This window comes from Meleagris gallopavo, chromosome 5 (assembly GCF_905368555.1).
Source record: "Meleagris gallopavo chromosome 5, MGAL_WU_HG_1.1, whole genome shotgun sequence".
In the NCBI taxonomy this organism is placed as follows: Eukaryota; Metazoa; Chordata; class Aves; order Galliformes; family Phasianidae; genus Meleagris; species Meleagris gallopavo.
In genome coordinates, this window is record NC_139408.1 from 22,518,334 (window position 1) to 22,541,767 (window position 23,434).

A 23,434-nucleotide genomic window follows, 5' to 3' on the forward strand; every position below is an offset into this window, starting at 1 on the left:
CCAATACAGGGCTATTATTAAAGCAAGTCTATGCCACTGCACTATCCTCACAGAAGTTGTCAGGCTCTACGATCATTAAACCAGAGAGCAGCACCATCATTTGTTTCCTCCACAGCTGGAAGTACATAAGCTTACCACAGCACACTGTACCCATATACTTGTTTATTGGTAGCAGGCCCAGGCGCTGGGTTGCTGATTATACAGTAAGCACCTGCCCATGGCAGATCTGGCTTGGGGCAGACTTCCTGTTAGAGCGCCACAACTCCCTGAAATGAGATTTATGCAAACTGGCTAAGAGCTGTGATGATGTCACACCGCACTGATAGACCAAGGGCTATCTCCCTTCTACAGACATTTCATAAAATCAGGAACTTCAAATACAACTTGGAAAGAAGTTCACCTCAGAACCTATTAGGGCAAACTATGAAAACTTGTTAGGGTTATTCTCCTATCCTGAGATCCACCACTGCAAAGGGACTTCACGGAGTCCAAGGATCTCACTTTTGTTCTTTTTTTTTTTCTTTCTTTCTTTTTTCTCTTCATTGTTTCTGTTTGTTTCATGTGATTTTTCAAGTCAGTTATTCTGGATGTTTGAAAACTGAATTAAGAAAAATTCACTCTGAAATTGGCTGAATGTTGCAAGCTTGCAAAATGGAAGGATTTCCCCTCATTCCCCCTGTGAGTATACGGGCTTTATTTCTAATGTGGATCATTGGGCTCAGTAGCAAAAGACAAAGTAAACCAGATTTTAATATTTGAGAATGTCTTCTTTTGCCTTACATTTGTAATGCTGGGAAAATGGGTTCAGGTCAGTATGTAAACCTTGGGACAACATTACAATGAATAGGAAATTAACATTTCCTCCTTACGCTTGTATCGGATCTTGATCTCCATTTGCTTTCACAGATTAAATGTATGCTAGTTCTGTATGATATGCATCTGGCAAGTCAGTACAAGTACCAGCTTTGTGATATTAGGCCGACTCTTGTTTTGAGTTGTAACTTTTCATAATCTGTAGATCTATATACTTTATGTATTTAACTTTATACCAGTCTTAGAGTTGCTGAATACTGATTTTAACTACTGTAGATTTTTGGACTCTGTGCCCTTTGTAATGTTGGTATTTTAGTCTCTACCTTCACCTTCTTTTGAATCTGAATTTTCTTGAATTCACTTGTTGTAAAAAAGTAACTGGTGAATGAGGAAAAAACTTCACTGCGCTTAATTGGGCCTTTCAATATTTTCTGTTAGACACAAATTCTTCTTATGATAACAAGGCTACATCTATCTTTTTTTTTTTTTTCCTTTTTTTATTTTTATTTTTTAACTCTGAAGCATTGTTATGCTGCTGTAATTTATTCTACCATGAGTTTGAAGATTAGTTTTATGAAAAATGTCATGGCACTTGCCTGTCGTTGAGAAACAAACCTTCATGGGACATTTCTAAGCAAAATGGGACAGAGGCCCTAACAAGATTTTATGAGGTTTGTATAACCTAGAGTGATATCAGATAAAGTGTTTTAATTGGCTTTTTTTTTTAAATGTGGTAGATAACTTACAGTACTTGCTATATGTGGAAAAAAAGACAATGCCCAACTAGGAGTCCTTTTAATAAAACGCACATCATGTTCGCTTTTTCTACTGTCCCACCTAATGAAGGTTAAACCATATTTCCTTATTTTCAGATCTCCAGAAAAAAAAAAATGGTAATTTGAATTTCTTTTCTGTCTGGAATCTACATTGATTGAAAAAAATACTTGCTTCTTACATTTGGGAGATTGTTTGTTCTAGCAGTAAATCAGTGGTGACCTTAAAATTCACTATTTACCCAAAGTGTGAGAAGACTCTAAAAATCTTTTTTAATTTTTGTAAATACGTCAGCACAAATATCCAAAAAGAAATTGAGAGCATGAAAAACAGCAATTTATAGATTTTTCAATATGTTACTTGGTGAGCTTAACAGAAATCCCCTTCAAAAGCACCCAAACCTTGTCCTCAACTATCCAGCAACCAGCATCTCAGTTTTATTATTATTGTTGATTTTTTTTACTCATTCACTCAAAGCCAACTTTCCTGTACTATTTCTTAAAGTACTGAATTCCAGTTCATGCACTGAATAATCTGGGGGGTTGGACTCAACAATTTCTTGAGGTCCTTTCCAACTCCTGCAATTCTGTGATGCTGTGAGTAAAAATCTAACATAGTCTCGCTTATATTCTAACTTGTTTTGCAAGTAATATTCTGGCTGAAGTCAGGTTAATGAAACAACAGACAGTAAAAATACAATTACATCTTAAAGGAACACTCGGTAATTTGTTTCTTATTTTTGTGATTAATGCATCCAAAAGTGAATATTTATGTGTTTTGTACTTTCAGAATTGTTTCAAGTGCACTTTGAGCAGGGTTAGCTACAGCCCAAGCATGGCATCACTATAAATGTCTGTGCCTCTTGGGACTTTTTCTGAGAAGAGACATTACCCTGTTTCTGCACAGGGGTTCCTGTGAAGCAACGTTTTCCTCCTCTGCCCCTCCCCTTTCAGTTGAGGGTGGGTCAACAACTGCCTTCTTCTCAACTCTGCTGGGAAACTTGTAACTTTCCTTTGGAAAACGCTACTCAAAAATTTTAGGAGTACGCATCCTTCTCCAAGGACTATGAATATTTGTATGGCAGAGTTCTGCAAAGTGGACCCAAGCCTTCCAAGTGGGCCCTATTTATATATTTGAGTAGGGCCAAAGTAGGCACCAGTAGAAATCACAGCTCTGTATGGAGGTTTGAGAGTAAAAAAAGCCTCTCCAAACTTGCTGTTCCACAAAACTGCTTCACCTCAGTGGTCTGGTAAGGCTGGCCCAATGAGTGATCGTGCTAGCATTTTTACTCATCTTTTCTAAAATAGTTATACTGTATTTTTTTTTTTTTTTCCCAAGGAAATATAGTTAATCTTGGTCTTAAAACTTGTCTCAGCAGCACGTTGTTGGAAACCATGTAGAGTATTTCTGTATCACATGCCAGTGAATAGTTATGATGGAATAATAATGAAAGCATGTAGTGAATTTATGATCACCTGGAATCATCTGACCAGGACAATTTTTAGATGGTTATTCAGTTGAGTCTCCTGTATCACACTTAACCAATGCCAACCAAACTTTCTCCAATAAGTTTTGTGGCTTTTCCCATGAGTTTCCAGAGTGAAGAAGGAAGATAAAAGCAGCTCTCCATTTACCATAGTCTGCGACAGATAAAATACTGTTTACTGACCTCTTTCTTTAGGCTGGAATATGGTTTTAGATAACATACAGCACTTCAGGGCATGCAGGAAAGGAGATATCAACTTCAGGCCACAGCTATGAGTTGCTAACAAATCTTTCAGTCACTGTTTTGCAGGAAAACAATTGATAGACCAAATGGCCATTGAAATCAGTTAAAAAGTTAATTATAAAATAAATAATTCTTTGCTTTTTGTCTGGTGAAACAAAAATAGTTCAATATCATGGAAGTGCTATTAGTAAGAAAGATGGTGAAATGTGTGGGTGGGGAGGTTCCAGAGAAGGACAAAGTGGGTAATGATTAGTGCAAGAGGCAGCACAGGGTGAAACCTCTTCTTTCCAACTAGAGACAAATAAGTTTTAAATAAAACCTAAAAGAAGAAAACTCAAAGAGAGATTTCAAACAGGTTCTTGGATATATTTTGTCTGTTGAATAGAGGAAAATATCCCACATTTTCATAGGATAAAAATAATCATGGAAAATATGATAGACAAACTTATTTAAGTATTTAATATAAATACTCCCATATTAATTTATGTACTCTTGACAATCAGACACCAAGATGGAAAGTGGTGCCATTTCAGGTCCTTTGTGGGGATGAATTGGTCCAGGTTGTGTAAATAAATAAGGACAGACATATACATATTCTATCCAAAGGACTAGTTAGCAGGAAAAAAATCAAGAAAATTCCTACAATTCATACTAAAGAGACTAAGTCCCAGATTTTCAACACAGAGTATGTAAATACAGTGACCACTGTAAAAGCAGACTGTTTTGAAGATGCTGAGTATCTGCATCTCTGCACTTGATGAGAACTGTAATGATTAGGGAAATTGTTTTTTTTAAGAGTCTATTTAACACACCTTCCTTTAGCTCTGGTCATTGTATACATCTGAACTTGTAAAACAAGCTTTTCATCAGTAGAAGTACTTCATTCTCAGCTTTCAATCTGTGAGAGACCATTGGCTGATAAAGTATATATTAGACTGAAATACAAGAGTTTGGAAGATCTTAGGGAAGAAGAGACAGCTAAGGAAGAATTCAACTAGGCAAGTCAATTGTTCTTTTCCATGTCTAAAATTTTTGAATTTTTGTCATTTATCTTCTTTTGGACTGCTGTTTGGCCTGCAAAAGCATGACTTATAAGATAAAGTTTTTTTTGTAGCAGTAGAAACTTTATACGTAGCAAATAAAGCTTAATTGACTACACACTGATTTCTTTTGAAATTTGTTTACTATTGGAGTTACAACTTTTGATGCATTTATATATGGAAAATACGTATAATTTCAGACAGTTTAGCATATTTGAACTGAAAGGAAACAAACATATATACTCTTCTGTATACTCTTCTATGATTTTTTTTAACATCCATTTCTTCCAAGGAGAACGATACTCATTTTCCATTTGGATGTTGAAGTCTCTCTGTGTTTTCCTCTGAATTATGACAAATGATCATTTCTGAGTATGAAGGCTGATATCCCATAAAGGCAGGAATTTCATAAGGACATTCTTCAGGCTACACAATTTTAACAGAAAGCATATATTTATGAATATGGAGTAGTAAGGTGAATTAATTTACAGAGATAAGGAAGACAAGAAATTCCATTCAGAATGTCATCCTTCTGTCTGGTCTGTAAAGAAAGCAAAGCAAAGCCTCATTGTTCTTCCTTTGAAGAGATCAGAAAATACCACAGGTGTAAGAAATCAGGATGACTGAATGCGTATAATCAGTCATGGTTAGAGAGAACACAAAGAAAATGTGCATAGTAGAAACAGAAGCATCAGAGAGAAGTCGTGTGTGCTGCTTGTCTCCTTTTATCACCCCTCTGATATCCAGAAGTGGGTTACCCTCTTCATTAAATCTCTTCTTGTCAAAGGGACATTTTATTGGAATCACATTGATTTGGAAAGGGAAATTGGACCTATCACTTCTAGAGACCAGAAATAAGAGAAGTCTCTTCAGTGGTATCCCTGCTGTGGTACTAGTAAATGATAATTTACTCCCTTTAGTATTCCCATACTATCTATTTCCAATGTATTTCCTTACATTGTCTACTGTAAGTTATAATTTTCTCAAGATTTTCTCAGAACAGCTATTTACCATCATAGATTATATGGGGAGCTGACAGATAGGCAATGGATTCACTCCTGAGGCTCTGAGCATTCCATGGGTCTGATGATCAGGCAATGTGTATATTCTGGAAGTCATGATGTTTTAAGCAATTTTGCTGCCAGATTCTAATACAATAAACTGATAAAACATGCAGCTGCCATTAAGGATATATGGAGGTCCAAAGTACTTTCTAAAATTATTTTCTAACCTTTTGTGTTCTAACATCTTAATCTTCTGGGAATAAATCCATCTTTTCCTTGATCTGCTTTCTTCAGTGTCATCATATAAATTAAATTCTTAGAAAATGGACAAATTTTTAATTCCATATTTCCAACAGAATGAACTGACAAATAGAAGAATTAAAGACAAGAGTTAATGAGCAATAACAACTCTGATCTAGTTATGTTCAGAAAGAAATCCTTTCCTTTTGTCAGCTGCTTATCTACATGTCCATTTGGATCTTAATGGCAACTAATGCCATAGGGTTCTTGTTCATGAGAATCTAAAGGAGTAAGAAAAAGAGAAGCCTCACCTGAATTTCTAGCATGCTGTCACCATAGCCTAAGCTTGCAAAAGATTGGTGAATATATGAGCATATAAGCATTTGCACATGTTTTTCTATCACTTATTGTATTATTTTAAATTTGTCCTTTTCTTTAAAGTTTGTTATGCTAAAGGCATTAACAGAAGAAAAATGGTTCTATTAGTACCTCTCAGAAATAATCTCCTTTCAGAGCAAGTTGCAAGAAGGTTTTTCATTTCCACATTGCTGCTGACATCATAGGACTTTTTTCAGATTGGAAGAAATTATTGTCATGAACTTAACTGGTCACTGCCTTGCTAAAAACTATTTACCTGCTCTCCGTTGACATAATTACCCCTACAGATTGTCACAATTTAGTAAGACCTGCTTAAAAAGACCCAGAATAACATGCTTAGGCAAGGCAAGTTTCTTCTTTCTCTGTTGTGTACAGGAGGAAGAAGAAAAAGCATCTGTTACTATGAAAGAGAATGTTTCTCTGCTGTGCTGGTGTGGTGGTATCTCAGCTTGGGCCTCCTGTCCAAGGTAGCTGGGCAGAGGTTCAAGGATGGGTTATAAAGAACTTGTGCAATACCGCATAACAAGTTATGTTATACAGACAACAGAAAACTCTCACCACATTTAAAGATATGGATTTCTCTCTTTTTTTTTTTTCCATTTTTTTTCTTGCAGAATATTATTTGGTATCAAGCATTTTACTTCTGCTGCTTTAATAAGAACTTGAAGCCTCCCCCTTCTTTCTCTAGGCAATATAAAATGTGTTGGCATCTTCTCTTCACTAACAGATATGAATAATTTATAATTTTGAAGGAATTTGTCTAAGCTTACAGTTCTAAAAATTCCTTTTCGCTTTACAGCCCTCTGAAGATATGGTGTCCTATGAGTCAGACCTCTACCGACAGCCCCATGACTATTACCAATATCTCAACAGCGATGGAGAGAGTCATGGTGGTAAGTTAAAAAATATCTCCTTGGAACATAAGGTCTCATGGTACACCACTGGAAAATGATTTTAGGACATTCAGGAAAAGAACAAACAAGCTGCTGCAATCTATATCGTTACAGGGAGATAATTTTAGCTCAGAAATTAACAATATGCTGTTCTGCTTAATCTCTTCTGCTTAACAATACTGTTCCAACCCAGCAATTGCAACACTGATTTCTCTGAAAGAGAATTTAAAAAGCACTAAGTGATGCAAGTGCTTACAGGACATTCAGTGTATTGCCAGGAGAGTGGGACCTCATGCTCTCCATTCTTCATTATCTTCAGGGCATTTTTAATTTCCTCTGCAGGTCAAAACCACTCTGCTTGTTTCAGAAGTCAGAGGACATGAATTTGCTATACTATATTATTCTTCTTGTACTCCCATCTCCGATTCCTTTTTGAATTAAGTCTTCAATACTCTGTGCCTTTATTCTAATTCTGTTTCTCCAACATTTGGCTTTTTCTAGCTCCATATATTTCTCTTTCTTTTGATCTGTTTCGCATGCCACCACACCTAGCTTCAACTTTCACTCTTCCTCCAGTACACCCAAGTACTTCCTCTCTCTAAATCTACGTAAAACTTCCTTGTTGCTGTTTGTACATAAACCTAACTAAAAGTGAAATAAATTGTCGTTATTATTATGAACACAATTTCAGAGCTTTGGTATCTTCTGTATTTTCAAATCTTGTGGGGACTGGACTGTAAATCAATGCAGAGGGGAGAGTCCTGCTTTGTGACTTTTGTATACTGCACAGTACAATGGTCTGACAACACCACCCTGGAAATATCAGGGTCAATATTGACTCAAGAAGGAAAAGCACCGTTTTTCTGTATCACTTGTGGCAGTCCCTTCAGAACCTGGAATTTCCCTAAGAGACTCTTATTGATATAGCAACTAGATCCATCACTACATAATTTAAGCCATCTGACAATTTCACAGCATAGCAAGTTACAGAATAGGGCATTAAACTGAAAAAGATTCCTACCTAAATTTGTTCTCTACATTGTATTCAGGAAAGACAAACAATATTCTTAAGGCCTAGAGACAAAGAACTACTTCATTTTTTTATAAGTTATCTCGTGGCCTCTGAAGTAACGTTCATCAAACCTAGGAAATTCCACATGGAAATTCAGGGTTTTTACAGTACAAACCAAGACTATTTACACATCCATAAAATGAGCATAACATTTATTATCTCAAAAGGCAATTGTGATAATTAAACAATGAACATAAAATATGCCATGTAGGAAAAAGCACTGGGAAAGGACATTTCTGTCATTAAATATAGGCTAAATAAAGCAGCAACACCTCTTTATCTTTCATACTCTTATCATCCCACCTGTTTACTGCCCAATTTTTCTTCTGGAAGACTATTCCTAAGCTACATTGTTCAGATCATTAACATGATTTTACTTGTCACAATAAATACTACAAAAACACAAAGTCACCTGTGTGGGTTATGGCCCAAGTAGTATCCTTAAGTTTTGAAAAGACTCCAAAAAACCAACACCAAGAGGCAACTTTATCCCAGCCTAAACATTTCATTCCAACTTTTATTTATGACAGCACTTGCAATGTAGTTGGTTATATCCAAATACCAAATGCTCTCCTGAATTAGTCACCATCTAAGAGAGCAATGAACAACAATGCATCCAGAGGGAGTGAAGTAAACAAAGTGAAAAGCCAAGTAGTGGATCATGAGAAAAGCCATGTGGAAGTGCAGGGACGTTACCGACTACTAAATGTTCAGAGCAATGTGAATAAAAGTGCAATGGCTGACAAATTATGGGGAAAATCAATAAATAAGGTGCTGCAGTGGTAAAGGTGAAGTAAAAGAGGTGAGAACATGACTAGATTGGAAAAAATAAGAAATAGGACAGAACTGTGGAGGAGGAGTTCAGCTTTGGGTACAGTGAGATCACTGAGAATATATACAGTACAGTTTTTGTAGAATCATAGAATGGCCTGGGTTGAAAAGGACCTCAAAGATCGTCTAGTTTCAGCTCCCCTGCCATAGGCACAGTCACCAATCAGTAGACCAAGCTGCCCAGAGTCACATCCAGCCTGGCCTTGAATGCCATCTACAACGTCTCTGGGAAACCTATTTCAGTTTTGCAGGTCTAGTGCCAGATACTAATAGATGCTACAAAACTGAATAATTATCCTGACCGTGCAGATGTAGGACTGCTAACAAAATAGAAACTAAATAGAAAGTTTTACTCAAGCATCAGACTCTCTCTCTCTCTCTCTCTCTCTCTCACTGGTAACAAATTATTTTTGTGAAGGAGATATGGCAGTGGGTTATACTGTAAATCTGTGCTACATGCATTGCTTACACTTTTCTGGAAGACAGTGCTAAAGACAACCCTTACTCTACGTTTACTTGAGTAGGTAGTGAAGTGCACACAGCACAGCAGTTATCACTAACTTTAATACATAAAGGATCACTGCCAGTAAGGTAACACTCAATCTAACATCCAAAAACACACTATACAGATCCCATATGTTGGATCATAACATGTACTGTCTGAATTTATTTTGCATACTATAGTTTAATTACTTTGTAAATACTATAAGCATATACCTTCATAAAGGACAGAAGCTACTTTGAGTGACCATGTATTAGACAATCACTCTGTCCTGAGACTGTACAGTAGTGAGTCTGTAAATGTAATATAGCATATTTTGTAACACTAATGCAATCTTAGTAATTGCAGATTTGTCTCTAATTTATTACTAAACAGCTTTGGTTTAATAAAAATCACCTGTTGTTTGAAGCTGAATGTTGACCATTGTTCATTTTGTTGATAGCCTCAATGAAACTTACCAGTTTTTGTGGGCTGGAATTTTATTTTCTTCCCACCTCCTGGAGTAATGTGATCATATAAGTAACTCTGATTTGATTTTGTTAGGATTTTAGCCAGTGTAAAAGTGGAGGAAAGTCCAAACATGAACCTTAGCCATAAATACTATAAGGAAAATAGAAAGAACTCCAAACTTCATTAAAAATCCCCTCACATTTTTAAAGACATTCTCATGACTTCCTGGGTCTGAATTAGGGATTTTCAAACATTTAACATTATAAAAATAATGAAGTTTGTCAGATTTAAAGTGAGAGCTTATGTGATTCTGTTGTTATTAGAGATAATACTGCTACACTGCTCAGGAATATGGCATTTCATTCAGCGTAGAGCAGTCCTACTGAAGTCTGTCCTAGTGAAGACATTTTGCAGTGTTCTTCAATATTTTTATTTCCTTTATGGGTTTTTTTCTCAGTTTGTTTTTTCAGACAAGTGAAACACAATGGGAACATCTAAGCAGTACAGTCTGGTAGAGTGTAAGAAATCCTCTGCCACATTTATTATCTGTGCAGCACAGGGCAGAACCACTCAACCACTAGCTCAGACTCATAAGCACAGCCATGTCAGGAGTCATTGTCTTAGATGAGGCAAAGTGCTGTGCTGACAGAGCTGTTGCATTTCCTGTTCAAGAGCTGGCTCAGGAATTTCTTGCACAGTTTTGCACTGCATGATGAAAATTTATCTTGTTACTCTATAATAAACACTTCTCCTAAGCCTATTTCATATTTTAGCTTCTGGATCTGATGGTATTTGTCTGTTAAAACAGGAGCAAAGCAATCATCTTGGGCAAAGGATGACTAAGAAACTACAGTTATATTCTCATTTTTAGATTAAGAATCTATCTCCATGGCGAATAGTAGCACAATGTTTTTAGGTCTGCTATTGCTTCCCAAGTCTAACGTCCCTTGTGCCATTGGAGGGAGTTTAGAGCTCATGGTTGTCCTTCCTCTAACCTTTCACTACATACAACACCAAAACAAACACCATCTCCATGTCTCTGTAAGAGAGAATTTTTTTCACATCCTCTTTCACTTCACAAGAAATTTCTCACAATGACTCCATTGTGTAGCTATTGCTTGGCTTTTAATGACATTTTCCTTGACCAAAATAATGGACACTTTCCATTTCTAGAATCTTTTTCTCCTCTATTTTTTCTTCTCTCCACTTTAATTTTATTTATTTTATTTTATTTTATTTATTTTATTTTATTTATTTATTGTTGAAAAGAATTACTATGCATTATTAAAATAACAGGAACAATAACATGGAAGGAAACAACTCTTAATACCTGCAGATGCAGATACTTAGAATTTTTTTTTTTTAATTTTTTTTTTTTAATGTGCAATAGCTCTGCCAAGAAGGTTAACTGCGGAGGAGTATGAACACAGAATTTGGAATTTCATTTTCAATGCAACTAAAACAGTATCTTTTTCCTAAGTATCACTGTAAAAGTATCAATAACTACGAAAGATACAAAGATTTTTCTCCTGTCACAATTTTAATATGCTGAAGTAATTTCTGGCATAGATTTATTTTGTAACATTTTAGTATTATGTGGTCACTGATTAGTCCTCATAATTGTGTTTTTTACAGCAGCAAATAATTCAATAAAAAAAGAATTCAGTAATGAGCAATTAACATGAACATGCATAAATAATGTTCTACTGATTTTTATTTTTATTTTATTTTATTGCTACAAAAAAGTATAGAACAGTTCTGGAGACAGTAGGAACCTTGTTATAAGCTTATGATAAGCTTCAGCAGATTAAGAAGTATCTGTAAGTACAAAAATGTCATTGCTAATAAAAACATTTAAGAAGAATCAGAAGTAGACTACATGGAGTATGCACAAGTAAATACTCATGGCAATGCGTGTTAGAAATATACTGTCTTGACTGTTTACTACCATAGCTACTACAAGTCAGACAGCTGAAGATGTACTGTTGACGTCCTGACAGAGTTTTGTCTAGGCTTTGTCATCCTTATGATTATTAACTGACCTCTTTTGCTGCAGTAGATATCCAAATTCAAAGGATATCTGAGAAGATACACTGACAGCTGACAGAGGAGCTTCTGCACAAGGAGCAGAGTGAAATCACTCTAAGGAACACAAACATAGACTAACCATGCAATATATTCACAACAATTCACTACAAGTTATCATATGGGTTGCCAGTGGTAGGTGGGTCTCTGTGGTTGGCTCTAAGTAAAGAACTCTTCAGTAAATTAACCAAGTAAAAGCATGAGTTAGTATGGCTCAGACTTCCAAATAAACAAGTAAGTTTCAGACTGACGCAACTCTCCTACGAGGACAGATAGATAACCTCTGCAGTCATACTCACATGCTTTGCCACTCCCTAAACAGATTTGAATGTAACAAGTACCTGGGTATGTTGCATCCATAAAATCCCTTCTACAAGAGAAAATAAAATTTGTCTCTAACACTAAGCTAGGAAGAGTTGCTATTTTATAATTATGCATTAAAACTTTGGGCTAGAAAATCATATTTAGCCCATGGAAAGCGCTATACTACACAACAAAGCAAAGAAATTACAAAGTAATGCAGCAGCTCCCCGAGTACTTTTATGAGCAGATTTCCATCCCTTAAACATGAAGTTTGGTTTGTCCATGGTTCATCCACTATTCAGAAAAGCAGGCAGGACAAAGAAAGTAATCACTAGCATAGTAAATGATCTGTTAGAGCTTCCAAATACAGGCCTGAACCATACAGGCAGCTACAAGCTACAGCTTACCAAGTACAATTATGTTTGTAATAAACATATCACTGGGCTCCCTCTAAAGGAAGCCATGTTCAAAGTCACCATCCCCATTTTCGCATCCCCAGTGAGGCTAGACTTAATTGCTTGAAACGGAAATGGGGAAGGATGAGGAGTTCGAAGCTGAGAAAAAGAACAAAACTGATACTGAGAAAACAATATTCCTAGCACGTTAGATAATGTCGTACACAATAACACCATATTGCAGAATGAGGCAATTGCTCTTCTCTTTACCACTTCAATACAACTACACTTGGAACAACATATTTAATTCTGCCCGTCACATTCAGAACATTGCCAAGAGCTGGGGGAAAATTTGGAAAATTGCAAAAGTGTAATTAGGGAGCTAAATATAATGATTTTTACTGAAAGACTGAGCACTAAATACATGCAGCTGGGCAAAGTGATTATTAGGAGTAGACTGTAAGAGTACATATTAACAACTTGAAAACATGTGAAGGGTAGGGAAGAAATTATTTATAATAATACAAAAGAAAGAAACTTGGAACAGTAAGATATAAACTGTAAGACTTACATGAAATTATGAAGAAATTCTGGTGTTGCATAGAGCAGTGTATGAAAAGTTACAGTCTGGAAGGCTAGATCCAAGCTTAGTGAGAGCAGAGGTCATGATGACTTTGATTTTAAACAAGAGTACACACAAATATGTACATAATTATGACTGCAGTTACTGCATGTAAGAGAAATACAGCATGGAATGACACAAATTTCCTCAAGCAGATTTTCAATTTGGAGCAGCAAAAATGAAATTATGAAAATTTTGGAGAGCTTATACTGAGCAGTGATCTAAAACTGAGAATTGCAGGGAAATTAATCTGATCTCAAAAGTAAATAAATTAAGAAACAGATTACAGAAATGTGTTGCAAAGTCCTGTGCCTTGTATGTAGCATTCCTGCAAGTTTTTGCTAGTTGATGAAAATAAGGAATTTTCATCTGCTTGTTTCCATGACATGAGGAAAACTGTAACTACAATCTGACAGTATGTAAATTGGGATACTTTTTGAGAATGAAAAGGTAGAATTGTTACAGTTTCTTCTTAAGACAGGTGCCAGCATTAATATCTTTTGCATCTTGTGCTACATTCTCACGAAAATCCATCGCTCTTTCTAAGATTACTTTCCTACATAAAGAGGCATAAGTACTGCTTTCCAGCCCATACATGTTTTGGAGATTAGGAAAAGAAACTTTACAGAAATCTATAAAGATTGTCACCAAGGAAAGACAGGTCTACAGGGATGGCATGGAGTAGGCAGAAAGGAGAGTGGCAGGAGTATAAACCAGTGAAAGGCATATAAATGCCATGTTTCTTACTTTTGTAATGACAGACAAACTGTTATTTCCTTTAGATCATTACTGGGAATATCATCCACACCACATGCACAGTGAGTTTGAGACCTTTGGAGATAACCACTTCACAGAACTGCAGAGTGTACAGCCTCCTCAGCTGCAGCAGCTCTACAGGCACATGGAGATTGAACAAATGCATGTTTTGGATTCTGCAATCCCAACCACACATATTGGACTCAACCATCAGGTATGGTCACCAACCCTTTATGCAGAATTATGGTGATGGTTAAGGACAAGGAACAGATTGCATCAGGGAATGCATAATTTTATTATTATTAAGAGATTGCTTATGAATTATATGAGTTCTTACTGCACAAGTACTTGATATAAAACTCTTCATTCTCAGGACAAATGTGGTTTAAACATTAGTTTTATCTGGATGATGAGAAACCATGTTCCTCAAAAAGATCATTGCACTATGTGGAGGTTTCTGAAATTCAGATTTTTTTTAAATTTGGAATGACAACTGGGCCTGAAAAGCTGTAATAGCAAATTTGTCCTTGACTCCTGGGCAGTATTCTGAACTCCTAAGTGTCAGAAATGTTTTAAAAATTCCAAGTGACCCCTGCAAATTTATATGATGTTATTGGTGTTGGTGATGTTATACTGTGGCCAGCCTACTTGTGTTTTCACAGAATCATAGAATCATAGAGAGGCTTGGGTTGGAAGGGACTTCAAGGGTCAAGTTCCAAACCCCTCACCACAGGAGGGCCGCTAAATCAGAAACAAGATCAGATTGCCCGGGGCCCCATCCAACCTGGCCACAAACACCTCCAGGGATGGGGTATCCATAACCTCCCTGGGCAACCTGTTCCAGCACCTCAATGCTCTCTTAGTTAAAAACTTTCCTGATATCTAATCTAAATCTCCCTTTAGTTTAAAACACTTTCCCCTTATCCTATCACTATCTATCCCTGTAAAAAGTTGATTTATCTCTTTTATAAATTCCCTTTAAATATTGGAAGGCCGCAATAAGGTCTCCCTGCAGCCTTCTCTTTTCCAGGCTGAACAATCCCAGTTCCTTCAGCCTGTCTTCACAGGAGAGATGCTTCAGCCCATGGATCTTCATGGCCCTCCTCTGGACCCTCTCCAAAAGCTCCACATCTTTCCTGCACTGGAGGCCCCAAACTTGGACACAGTACTCCAGCTGGGGCCTTGTGTGGGCAGAGTAGAGGGGAACAATCACCTCTCTGACCCTGCTGGCCACCCATCTTCTGATGGAACCCAGGATACCATTGGCCTTCCAGACTGCAAGCATGCACTGCTGTCTCATGTTAAGTTTTTCATCAACGAGGGCCCCTAGGTCCTTCTCAGCAAAGCTACTCTCAAAGAATTCTTCTCCCAGTTTGTTTTTATCTGAAAGTAGCTAAATCATGAGCCAAAACACACTTTCTCGCCTCTTGAAAAAAAAAAAAAAAAAAAAAAAAAAAAAAAAAAAAAAAAGGTGCTCCAAAGTATAGAAGTCACCCAAGTGCTAGTGAATGCTCACTAAATCTGAAATTATAACAAATTCCGTGGTATTGCAAAGATATTAGAGCAAAGTGGGTATGGAGACCACTTTTAACTCCTAATCCAACAAGAATATGCTCAATGTCATTACTGGAAGCAAGCAGAAAGCTGTGTTATCTTGTGCCAAGCAGTTTCTCAGGGCAGACAAACTGCAGACACAATGTGCTCGATACAAGACAGGCTAGGATTTTTTTTTAATTCAAACTGAAATTGTATGTAAATGCCATATAAATTATAAACAACTTAAAAATTGAGTAAGTTTACATGATCAACAGGAAACTGACCTACTGAAAACCATCAAACTTCTTACCTATCACTGAGAAAAAAAAAAATAATCAGGAACTGAATATAAGATGTATCTGCAAACAAATAATTAGGACAAGTAATAGAACATCAGCCTCTGGGAATCTTCAAGTCCTTTCAGTTGCTCAGTGCAACAGCTAGCATGTAACAACTGTTACATTCAACCAAAGGCAAAGAATAAAAATTGACCATGTTACAAATGTTTTTGGAAGATAATAAGAGAGGGTACATCTGTTTAACCCACTTTCATTCTCCTCAGTTGTCATCTTTTGTCTCAGGAGTACTGTCAGAGAATTAATTTTGCTGCACTGTGTTCTCTCTCTCCCAAGGGAGAGAAGACACTAATAGATGCCCATCACTACCCTCCTCTTCCTAACCAGCTGGGAATCTTTGTTTTTGTTTTTTTTTCTTACTTTAACCTATGATAGCTCATGCAGGTGGTGCTCAACATGCTCTGAAGTTCAGACTTCGGTGCATCTCAGCCACAGTTCTAGGCACCACTTTGCTATTCAAGGCATTTCTAAGGAAACTGAAGCAGGAAGGAAAATTTATTCCTCAGCTGAATTTTCCACTTAACTAACTGCACCCCTGGCTGTCGTGCAGAATTACACTTTGCAAATTAAGGAAAAACATGCAAAGATACCTAGGTGTCTCTGATAGTAATGCCTCATATTTATTTCCACAGAAATTACAATATCACTATTTGATAGACCAAATTCTCAGCTACAAAAACACTGTTTTTCAACATAGTCGCCACCATTAACTATGCATTTTCACTAGCAATGAACAAGAGCTTGCATGCTCTGCTCAAAAAAATATGCATCAGCAGAGGCGACCCATTGTTTAACAGCTCCTATGACTGCATCACTGCTAGAAAAATGTAGCCCATGCAGGCCTTCAATGTTGCTGTCTCCAGTGCTGAAATACACCATCTACTGCCTCACTATGTTCACATCTACTGCTTGATCTGCATAAACCTTCAGCATAAACATTCAGCAAGCATCAGTGAAGGTCAATTTTTTGCACATAGAGGAATTCAGTAACACACCTTTGTTTCAGATGCACATCCATGTCAGATACCATTTTGTAATCTGATCCTCTACTGCTGCCATACCACCAACATCCACCTCTGAGGTTGTGGGCCAACATAAAAAAAATAGAAAGCATTATTTTACTTTCAGATAGAACAGAACAGAAACTTTACTTTCTGACAGAAACATTACTTTCAGAACTTGTATTTCTCCAATCTTCAGTTGATATTATATTATTCTGTCAAATCAAATTCAAAGCACAAACAATCTTTGGACAACAGTACCTTCAAACAGATGATCTCATCAAATAAAAAATTAAGAAAAGAATATTTATGCTGAAGGGAGAATGAAAGGAATGGATGGAAAATAAGGAAAAAATCTTTTATAGCGAGAGTGGTCAGGAACTGGAACAGGTTGCCTAGAGATGTGGTTGATACCCCATCCCTGGAGACTTTCAAGGTGAGGGTTGATCAAGCCCTGAGCAACCTGATTTAACTGTGCATGTCCCTGTTCATTGCAGGGGAGCTGGACTAGGTGACCTTTAAAGGTCCGTTCCAATTCTAAGGAGGAGAATTCTACGATTCTGTGAAAAGCTTTAGAAGGAGGAAAACTACAACTGGATGCCACAGATTCTGAGAAGATATCAGAATACAGAAAGCAGCTAGAAGTTTTCTCTTTCCAGATTTGTATTAACAATTTGGCTCTTTCAAACAAAATAGCAAGTCCTCTGCAACTCCGTGTAGCATTCTTGGGACCTACACTGAGGCACTGCTGAACTGGCTGTAAGAAAAGTACAGCAGATAGGAAAAGTAGAGACAGCATGGGGAAATTTTGTTTAGTGCTCAGGTGCTCTGCACCTTCCTTTGCTTGTGAGATGTTGTTCAACTTTCACAGCATGTTTCCACTTTCCCACTCCAGCTCCAGCAGAATCTACTCCCACTGCTCCCCAGTACACTCTAGATTTCCATAGCCTTTGTCTCTGCAGAGGCAGCAGGTTTTTCTTCCTCCATTCTAAAACACCATCCCACCTTCTCATTCCCCTTCCCCCATGACATTGTTTCTTCTTTCCTTGCTACCCCTGAGGCTACAGCTTTTTTAACTGTAAAAAAGTTGAAGGTGACTCTGTGGTGAGGGCTAAAGTTTCGCTCTTGGGGATCTGACAGGAAGCTTACACACACTCTTACCCAATCCTGGCCTTCCTGCTGTGTTCAGCTTCAACCAATCTGCCAACTCATTAACCGCCAGCTGCTCTGCCTTGAAACCAGCACTTTGCACACTCCTTATTGGGACATATTAAACTGGTGCAAAACTCATCTGAAAAGCACCACTTGGCCAAGCCTGACATCGGGTGGGTGGTATGACTCATGAAATGAGCACCCACTCTGTGCCTCAGCACCTAAATCTGTAGAGAGGGAATCACGCTCAAAATGTCGTGTCTTGATGGAGGGAAGGAAGAGCAATTCAAAAGGAGCTCACCTCCCATAGTTAGCAATCTGGTTCATTTCATGAGAACCACATTTTATTTCCTGCTAGATTTGAGGGATGTTTTTTTATTTTTTATTTTTTATGTAGAAATTGGGTTCTCACTCCTTGCCCTTCAGACTAGTCTATTTCTTATTTTTCATCAAGGAGCTGCAATAATTATAGGCAACTGATCATGAGCCCCAACAAACCACACTGCAACTGACAATTTGCAGAGCTGTGGTGTATTCCATACTGTTCCTGACAAGACCTCTATGTAAGGGCAAGGGATTCCCTAGCACAGAAGCCAGCTTGCCAGCTCTGCAGATGAGAAATCCCCATAAACAGAAACTTTCAGATAGCCACTTAGGAAAAGAGAACACAATCCAATATGATGTATCCCCAGTGCTAAAGCTATTTCTCTCCTCAAGGGGGAAATTCAGGACAAGAATGTGGAACCCTGGCTCCAGAGATAAATGCAGTCCCACAGTCATTTAGTGTTGTCAGATGCTACTAAATCTGAGGAAGGAATTGAACAACAGAGCCAAGGACAGTCAAAGAGGCTATGCTGGGGCAAAACTCTTCAGCTTTGCCAAATCCAAAAGAGCAGTTACAAAAAGCAGAAAGGAAGTTGATCTCAAAAGAGGTTATACATAGGGGATAGATAATGGCGATCAGAAACTCAACTATGTTGGTACATCACTATATAGCAGGAGTCTGGCTGTGTTTTGGAAGCTCTGAAGGTATTCTCAAAGTGATTATTACCAGTAGAGTTTTTTTATCCAGAAGGCTTGAGTTTAAATTTTCATTTAAAAAAAACGTTTATACCTACCTAAGTATATTAGGTAGGACACCAATTATAGGAATATATTGTCTTCAACCAGAAAAAAAAGAAAAGAAAACAAAGAAATTCTTAGCCTATTAGGAAATCTGTTATTATGTAGAACTTTTTCCACCTTCTTAAGTAGGATTCTCCTATATAAGAGGTACAGCTATCTCCATCATTAGCAAGAAGAAATGCATGTAAACTAGAAATAGAAGATACTCAGGAGGTATGGGGAAAGGAAGGCAATATCACTTGCATAGGATATAACATATGGGAAAGTTCTTTCACAATGTAATTTCTCCTTTTCTCTTGTAAATCCTTTTTTTAAGATGCATCCCTGCATATAGATTTAGTGTTGACTGTTATGTGGAGGGTTTTTTTTATCTGCGTAGTATTTATTTTTAATGCCTCTAAGTCATTCACTGTTAACCTAAATAAACTCATATGTCTGTTGCTTTCTCCCCCCTTTCTCTGCAACTCTCTATAACATCTCAATTTTTCTCTTGATGCCCTTACTCTCTGTTGCTACCTGCTCCCCCTACTATTCTTTTCTCTCAAAGGTTTCCTATTTGCCCCGGATGTGCCTACAGTACTCCTCTCCACCACAGCCCAGTTCTGATGAGGAGGACATTGAGAGACAGAGCCCGCCACTGGAGGTATCAGATGGGGAGACTGATGGTGTGGACCCTGGGCCTGGAATCATGCATGGCGAAACAGGTCAGTGAAAAGAGTGCTTCTTGCTGAGCAGCTGTACATTAAAATGACAATAATGAATAAAAAAGTTGAACTACTGTGTTAGAATTTTATCCCACTGCCAAACCTTCACTTTCCCTGACTCCTTTGCACTCTTCTGCCTTCTGAATCCATAGTTGTGTCTGTATCTCAAATATCATTTTTTCATGTACTCCTACTACTTCCTTTTGTTTTGTGTATTCAGGCTTCTCCCCAGGTTTTGCCATTTCTACTCCATTTTCCTCTATCAGACGTGAAAAACAAGACAAGATGCTTAAGAAACTGATTTTTAAGAATGTTGAGCTCTGATGGCTCGGTACTTGTATAACCTGCCCAAATTAGTTTCAGATTGGTTTCAAACTAGTAATGCTTCTCAATTATTTTCAAATTATAACAAAGGTTAGATCTTTGGAATTTATACTCAAATTTTTCTTCTTGGCACACCAATCCACTTTATGTCTTCATGGTGCAACACTGTCTATTTTTATAAATACAGCAAATTGAAGAAATACACGACTGACAAATTCTCCTGTTCCATCAGACTCTATACAATAACATTAATGTTCCACTGCCTTTCTTCTCTCTTGCAGGCAGCAAGAAAAAGATTCGTCTGTATCAGTTCCTTCTGGACCTTCTTCGCAGTGGAGACATGAAGGACAGCATCTGGTGGGTAGATAAAGAAAAAGGTACTTTCCAGTTCTCCTCCAAACACAAAGAAGCATTGGCACATCGTTGGGGAATACAGAAGGGCAATCGCAAGAAAATGACCTACCAGAAGATGGCACGGGCTTTGAGAAACTACGGCAAGACAGGGGAGGTCAAAAAGGTCAAGAAGAAGCTGACCTACCAGTTTAGTGGAGAAGTGATGGGAAGGGGGGTCACTGATAGGAAGCATTATCCTCACTGAGGCCAAGGGACCCTAAGCAAGACAAATATTAAGACCTCCTGGCTGAAAATCAGCAGAGGAGATGGACGCATCTTTCTCTTTGCTTCCTGTGCCCCCTTCTCTGCCTCTAAAGGGCCTATACCATCAGATGTTTCTGGTACGAATTCCCTTTTTCAGCATCTGAGAATCCTAAACAGAATTCTTTGCTTCCATCCTACAAATTGGACAGAGTTGGGAAATATAAGCAATGTACAAATATATTATTGTCGTGAAAGATTTTTTTGATTGTATTGTAACTAAAGAATACAGCTGATGAAGTTTTGCCTTCAAGGGTGGTGCTGTGTCACTCACAGTGACACTGCATTAGCTTACAGCTTTCAGACTAGCATTAATACAGGCTCTGCCGCAGCTCTCAAAGCTAGAGAGAAGTTTGCAGATCTGAGAATGATACTGGTTCTTTTAAATAGTAATAACATGTACATATTTAATAAAATTTGATATAATTAAGTCCTAGTGTTTGCATAATAAATGATTACTTCACAGACAAATCTCATGTGCATTCAATCATGCAGATACAGCTCACATTTGGTGCCTGAACATAAAGCACACTGGGCTACAGGGCTTTTTCCCTTTGCCCCTACTTTTACTTTAAAACGTCATCAGTGCTATCAAATTAAGAACCAAGGATAATAGGTGACATTCATTACTGTGAAAGAAGCTACAGTACTAAATTCAATTTTAGAATATATAGATATATCTTTTTTTTTTTTTTTTTTCCCCATGCAAATGAAGCTCTGCCAATTGAATAACTTCTATCCACTTATACCAAGAATGGCATTTATGGCTCTATCCGGTTTAGGACATAAGAATTAACCATGTTCTTCTGTGGTTTCAGTCATTTTCCTGCTCTTGTTCTTTCCTGTTGCTTGCTTATCCACAGTGGTATTTTGACTTTGGCTTATGAACCTTTCTGGAAAATGAGTTGTCTTTAATCATGTTTTTGCAGATTTCTGCCTCAAGAGGCTTTTAAGCTTTTAATTGTGGAATTTATCCCTACTGTAAAACAATAGTAACTAATAACAATTGCATTGTACAAATTACACTCAAAACGCAAAATAAACGAGAATTCAACGCCTGAGATACAATGGAAAATTTACCCTGTGCAACTGAAAATGCTTAAGAAAACCTATGCCAACAAACACTGAGAAAAATTAGCACTTTAATGTTACTTAGCTTATCTCAACTGTGGTTAACCACTCAGAAATCAGGAAATGCCATAATGACTAAAATTAATGAAGCTTTTTTTTTTTCTTTTGGCCATTTCTACAAGTACGGTGTTACAATATACTTGTTACACAGTTGGAAACCACTTTCAAATAAACAAACAAAATATTCACCCCAACTCCAGTACATATCTGAAGTTCCAGAAAAATAATTTGTGAGTAATTTATACTCATGACTCCTGCTTATGTTCTTAACCTCTGATCAAGACCAACAGAAAAAAAGTGTATGTTTTGATAATGTAACAAGAAATAATAAACTGTCGGGGAGAAATTGAATTCCAAAATAGATTAGATGAAATGAGATAAGAATAAAATTAAGAAATGGGTTTTGCTTAACAATATTAAATAGTAGTAGAACTTGTCAAATACAACAGTGTTGAAGGCTTAATTCAGTAACATAGCTAACTTGGAGGGTTTCAGAACTTACTCCTCACTGAAACCAGAAAGAGTTGAAAGTGACGTTCTTACAGACATGAGATCTCTAAGATATATCTAAATCTAGTCGCCTTTACATACACTAGCAATCTCACTGTGGAAGTGAAAAGTCTGGTGTTATCACTGAGCTACACTTAATTCTCTCAGCCAAGAAGAAAGCACCTCTTTCTTTACAAACTTCACGATGTATACTTCACAGTTCTTGAACACAAGAAATCTATCAGTCAGTGTCAGCAGTTGTTTGGGAGTTAAAAGTGGGTGAGGACTTCGGTACTTTCTCTATCAAAAAGTAATACATTCTCCTTGTCAAATCTTTTATATTCAGTTAGGGTGTGATAGGTTCAAATGCTACGAAACCATTTAAGATTTTTTTTTTTTTTCCTCAAATCATACTGTAATGATTTACTTCCCATAGGACATAATAAAATACTCTCTAATTAAGACTCGGATAAACTCCACCTGCATCCATATTGGAATTCTAGAATGGAAGCTCAAGACCTTGAAGTGTCCCTCAGAGGACTAGAGCAGTATTCAACACTGTCATGTTTGAGGTTTCTTCATCCTGAGCTAGAAAATCAGGACTTTTCTGCTTAGTACATATGACAGCTCTGCATCACTGACTTGCTTTTAGAAAGAGATAAAAGACATTTACCCTTATCAGACATGCAGATTTTATATTCTAGAAAACCAAAGGATTAATTCTTCATTAAAATATGCTTATCAAAAGCACAGTTGAAAAGCAGAACTGATCATTTTTTGACACTGTAATTCAGAGGAGAAGAATCATTTCCTCTAACAGGAAAACTATGATAACTGAACAGACCTAACTAATAAGTTAATCATGAAGATGTTTAGGATGTCACTAAATGTATTTCAAGCTTGCCAAAAAGCCTTCTTAGATCTGAGAGTCCAAATTTTCTGTTTTTCTAGCATCTGACACAGAAGACAATTACATGATGACAAAATTATACAAAATTAAAATAATTAGAAAAGAAATGAGTTATTTGTGACCTGTACGTTACTTTAAAATATTGTTTTAGAGCAGCTTGTGCTG

The 23,434-nt window shown here is 37.1% G+C and overlaps 1 protein-coding gene and 1 long non-coding RNA gene across 3 annotated transcripts in view; one reads left to right on the plus strand and one right to left on the minus strand.

The window, feature by feature from the left end:
• LOC104911110 (uncharacterized) overlaps positions 1–23,434 on the minus strand; it is a 47,645-nt gene that overhangs the window by 22,318 nt on the left and 1,893 nt on the right. The window contains exon 2 of the long non-coding RNA XR_014883483.1: positions 16,775–16,855. This is a non-coding gene — a long non-coding RNA (uncharacterized LOC104911110). The remainder of the gene's footprint in view (positions 1–16,774; positions 16,856–23,434) is intronic.
• Positions 328–21,818, plus strand: SPI1 (Spi-1 proto-oncogene). Of its 2 annotated transcripts, XM_085224665.1 has the most exons (6): positions 328–678; positions 6,778–6,871; positions 13,914–14,101; positions 14,918–15,187; positions 19,605–19,761; positions 20,367–21,818. In XM_085224665.1, the coding sequence occupies exons 1-6, from the start codon at positions 634–636 to the stop codon at positions 20,681–20,683; spliced, it is 1,071 nt and encodes a 356-aa protein (XP_085080791.1). In that variant the 5' UTR covers positions 328–633; the 3' UTR covers positions 20,684–21,818. The 2 variants fall into 2 exon arrangements, with proteins under 2 accessions (XP_085080791.1, XP_010709675.2); XM_010711373.4 differs by lacking the exon at positions 14,918–15,187 and having other exon boundaries at positions 332–678.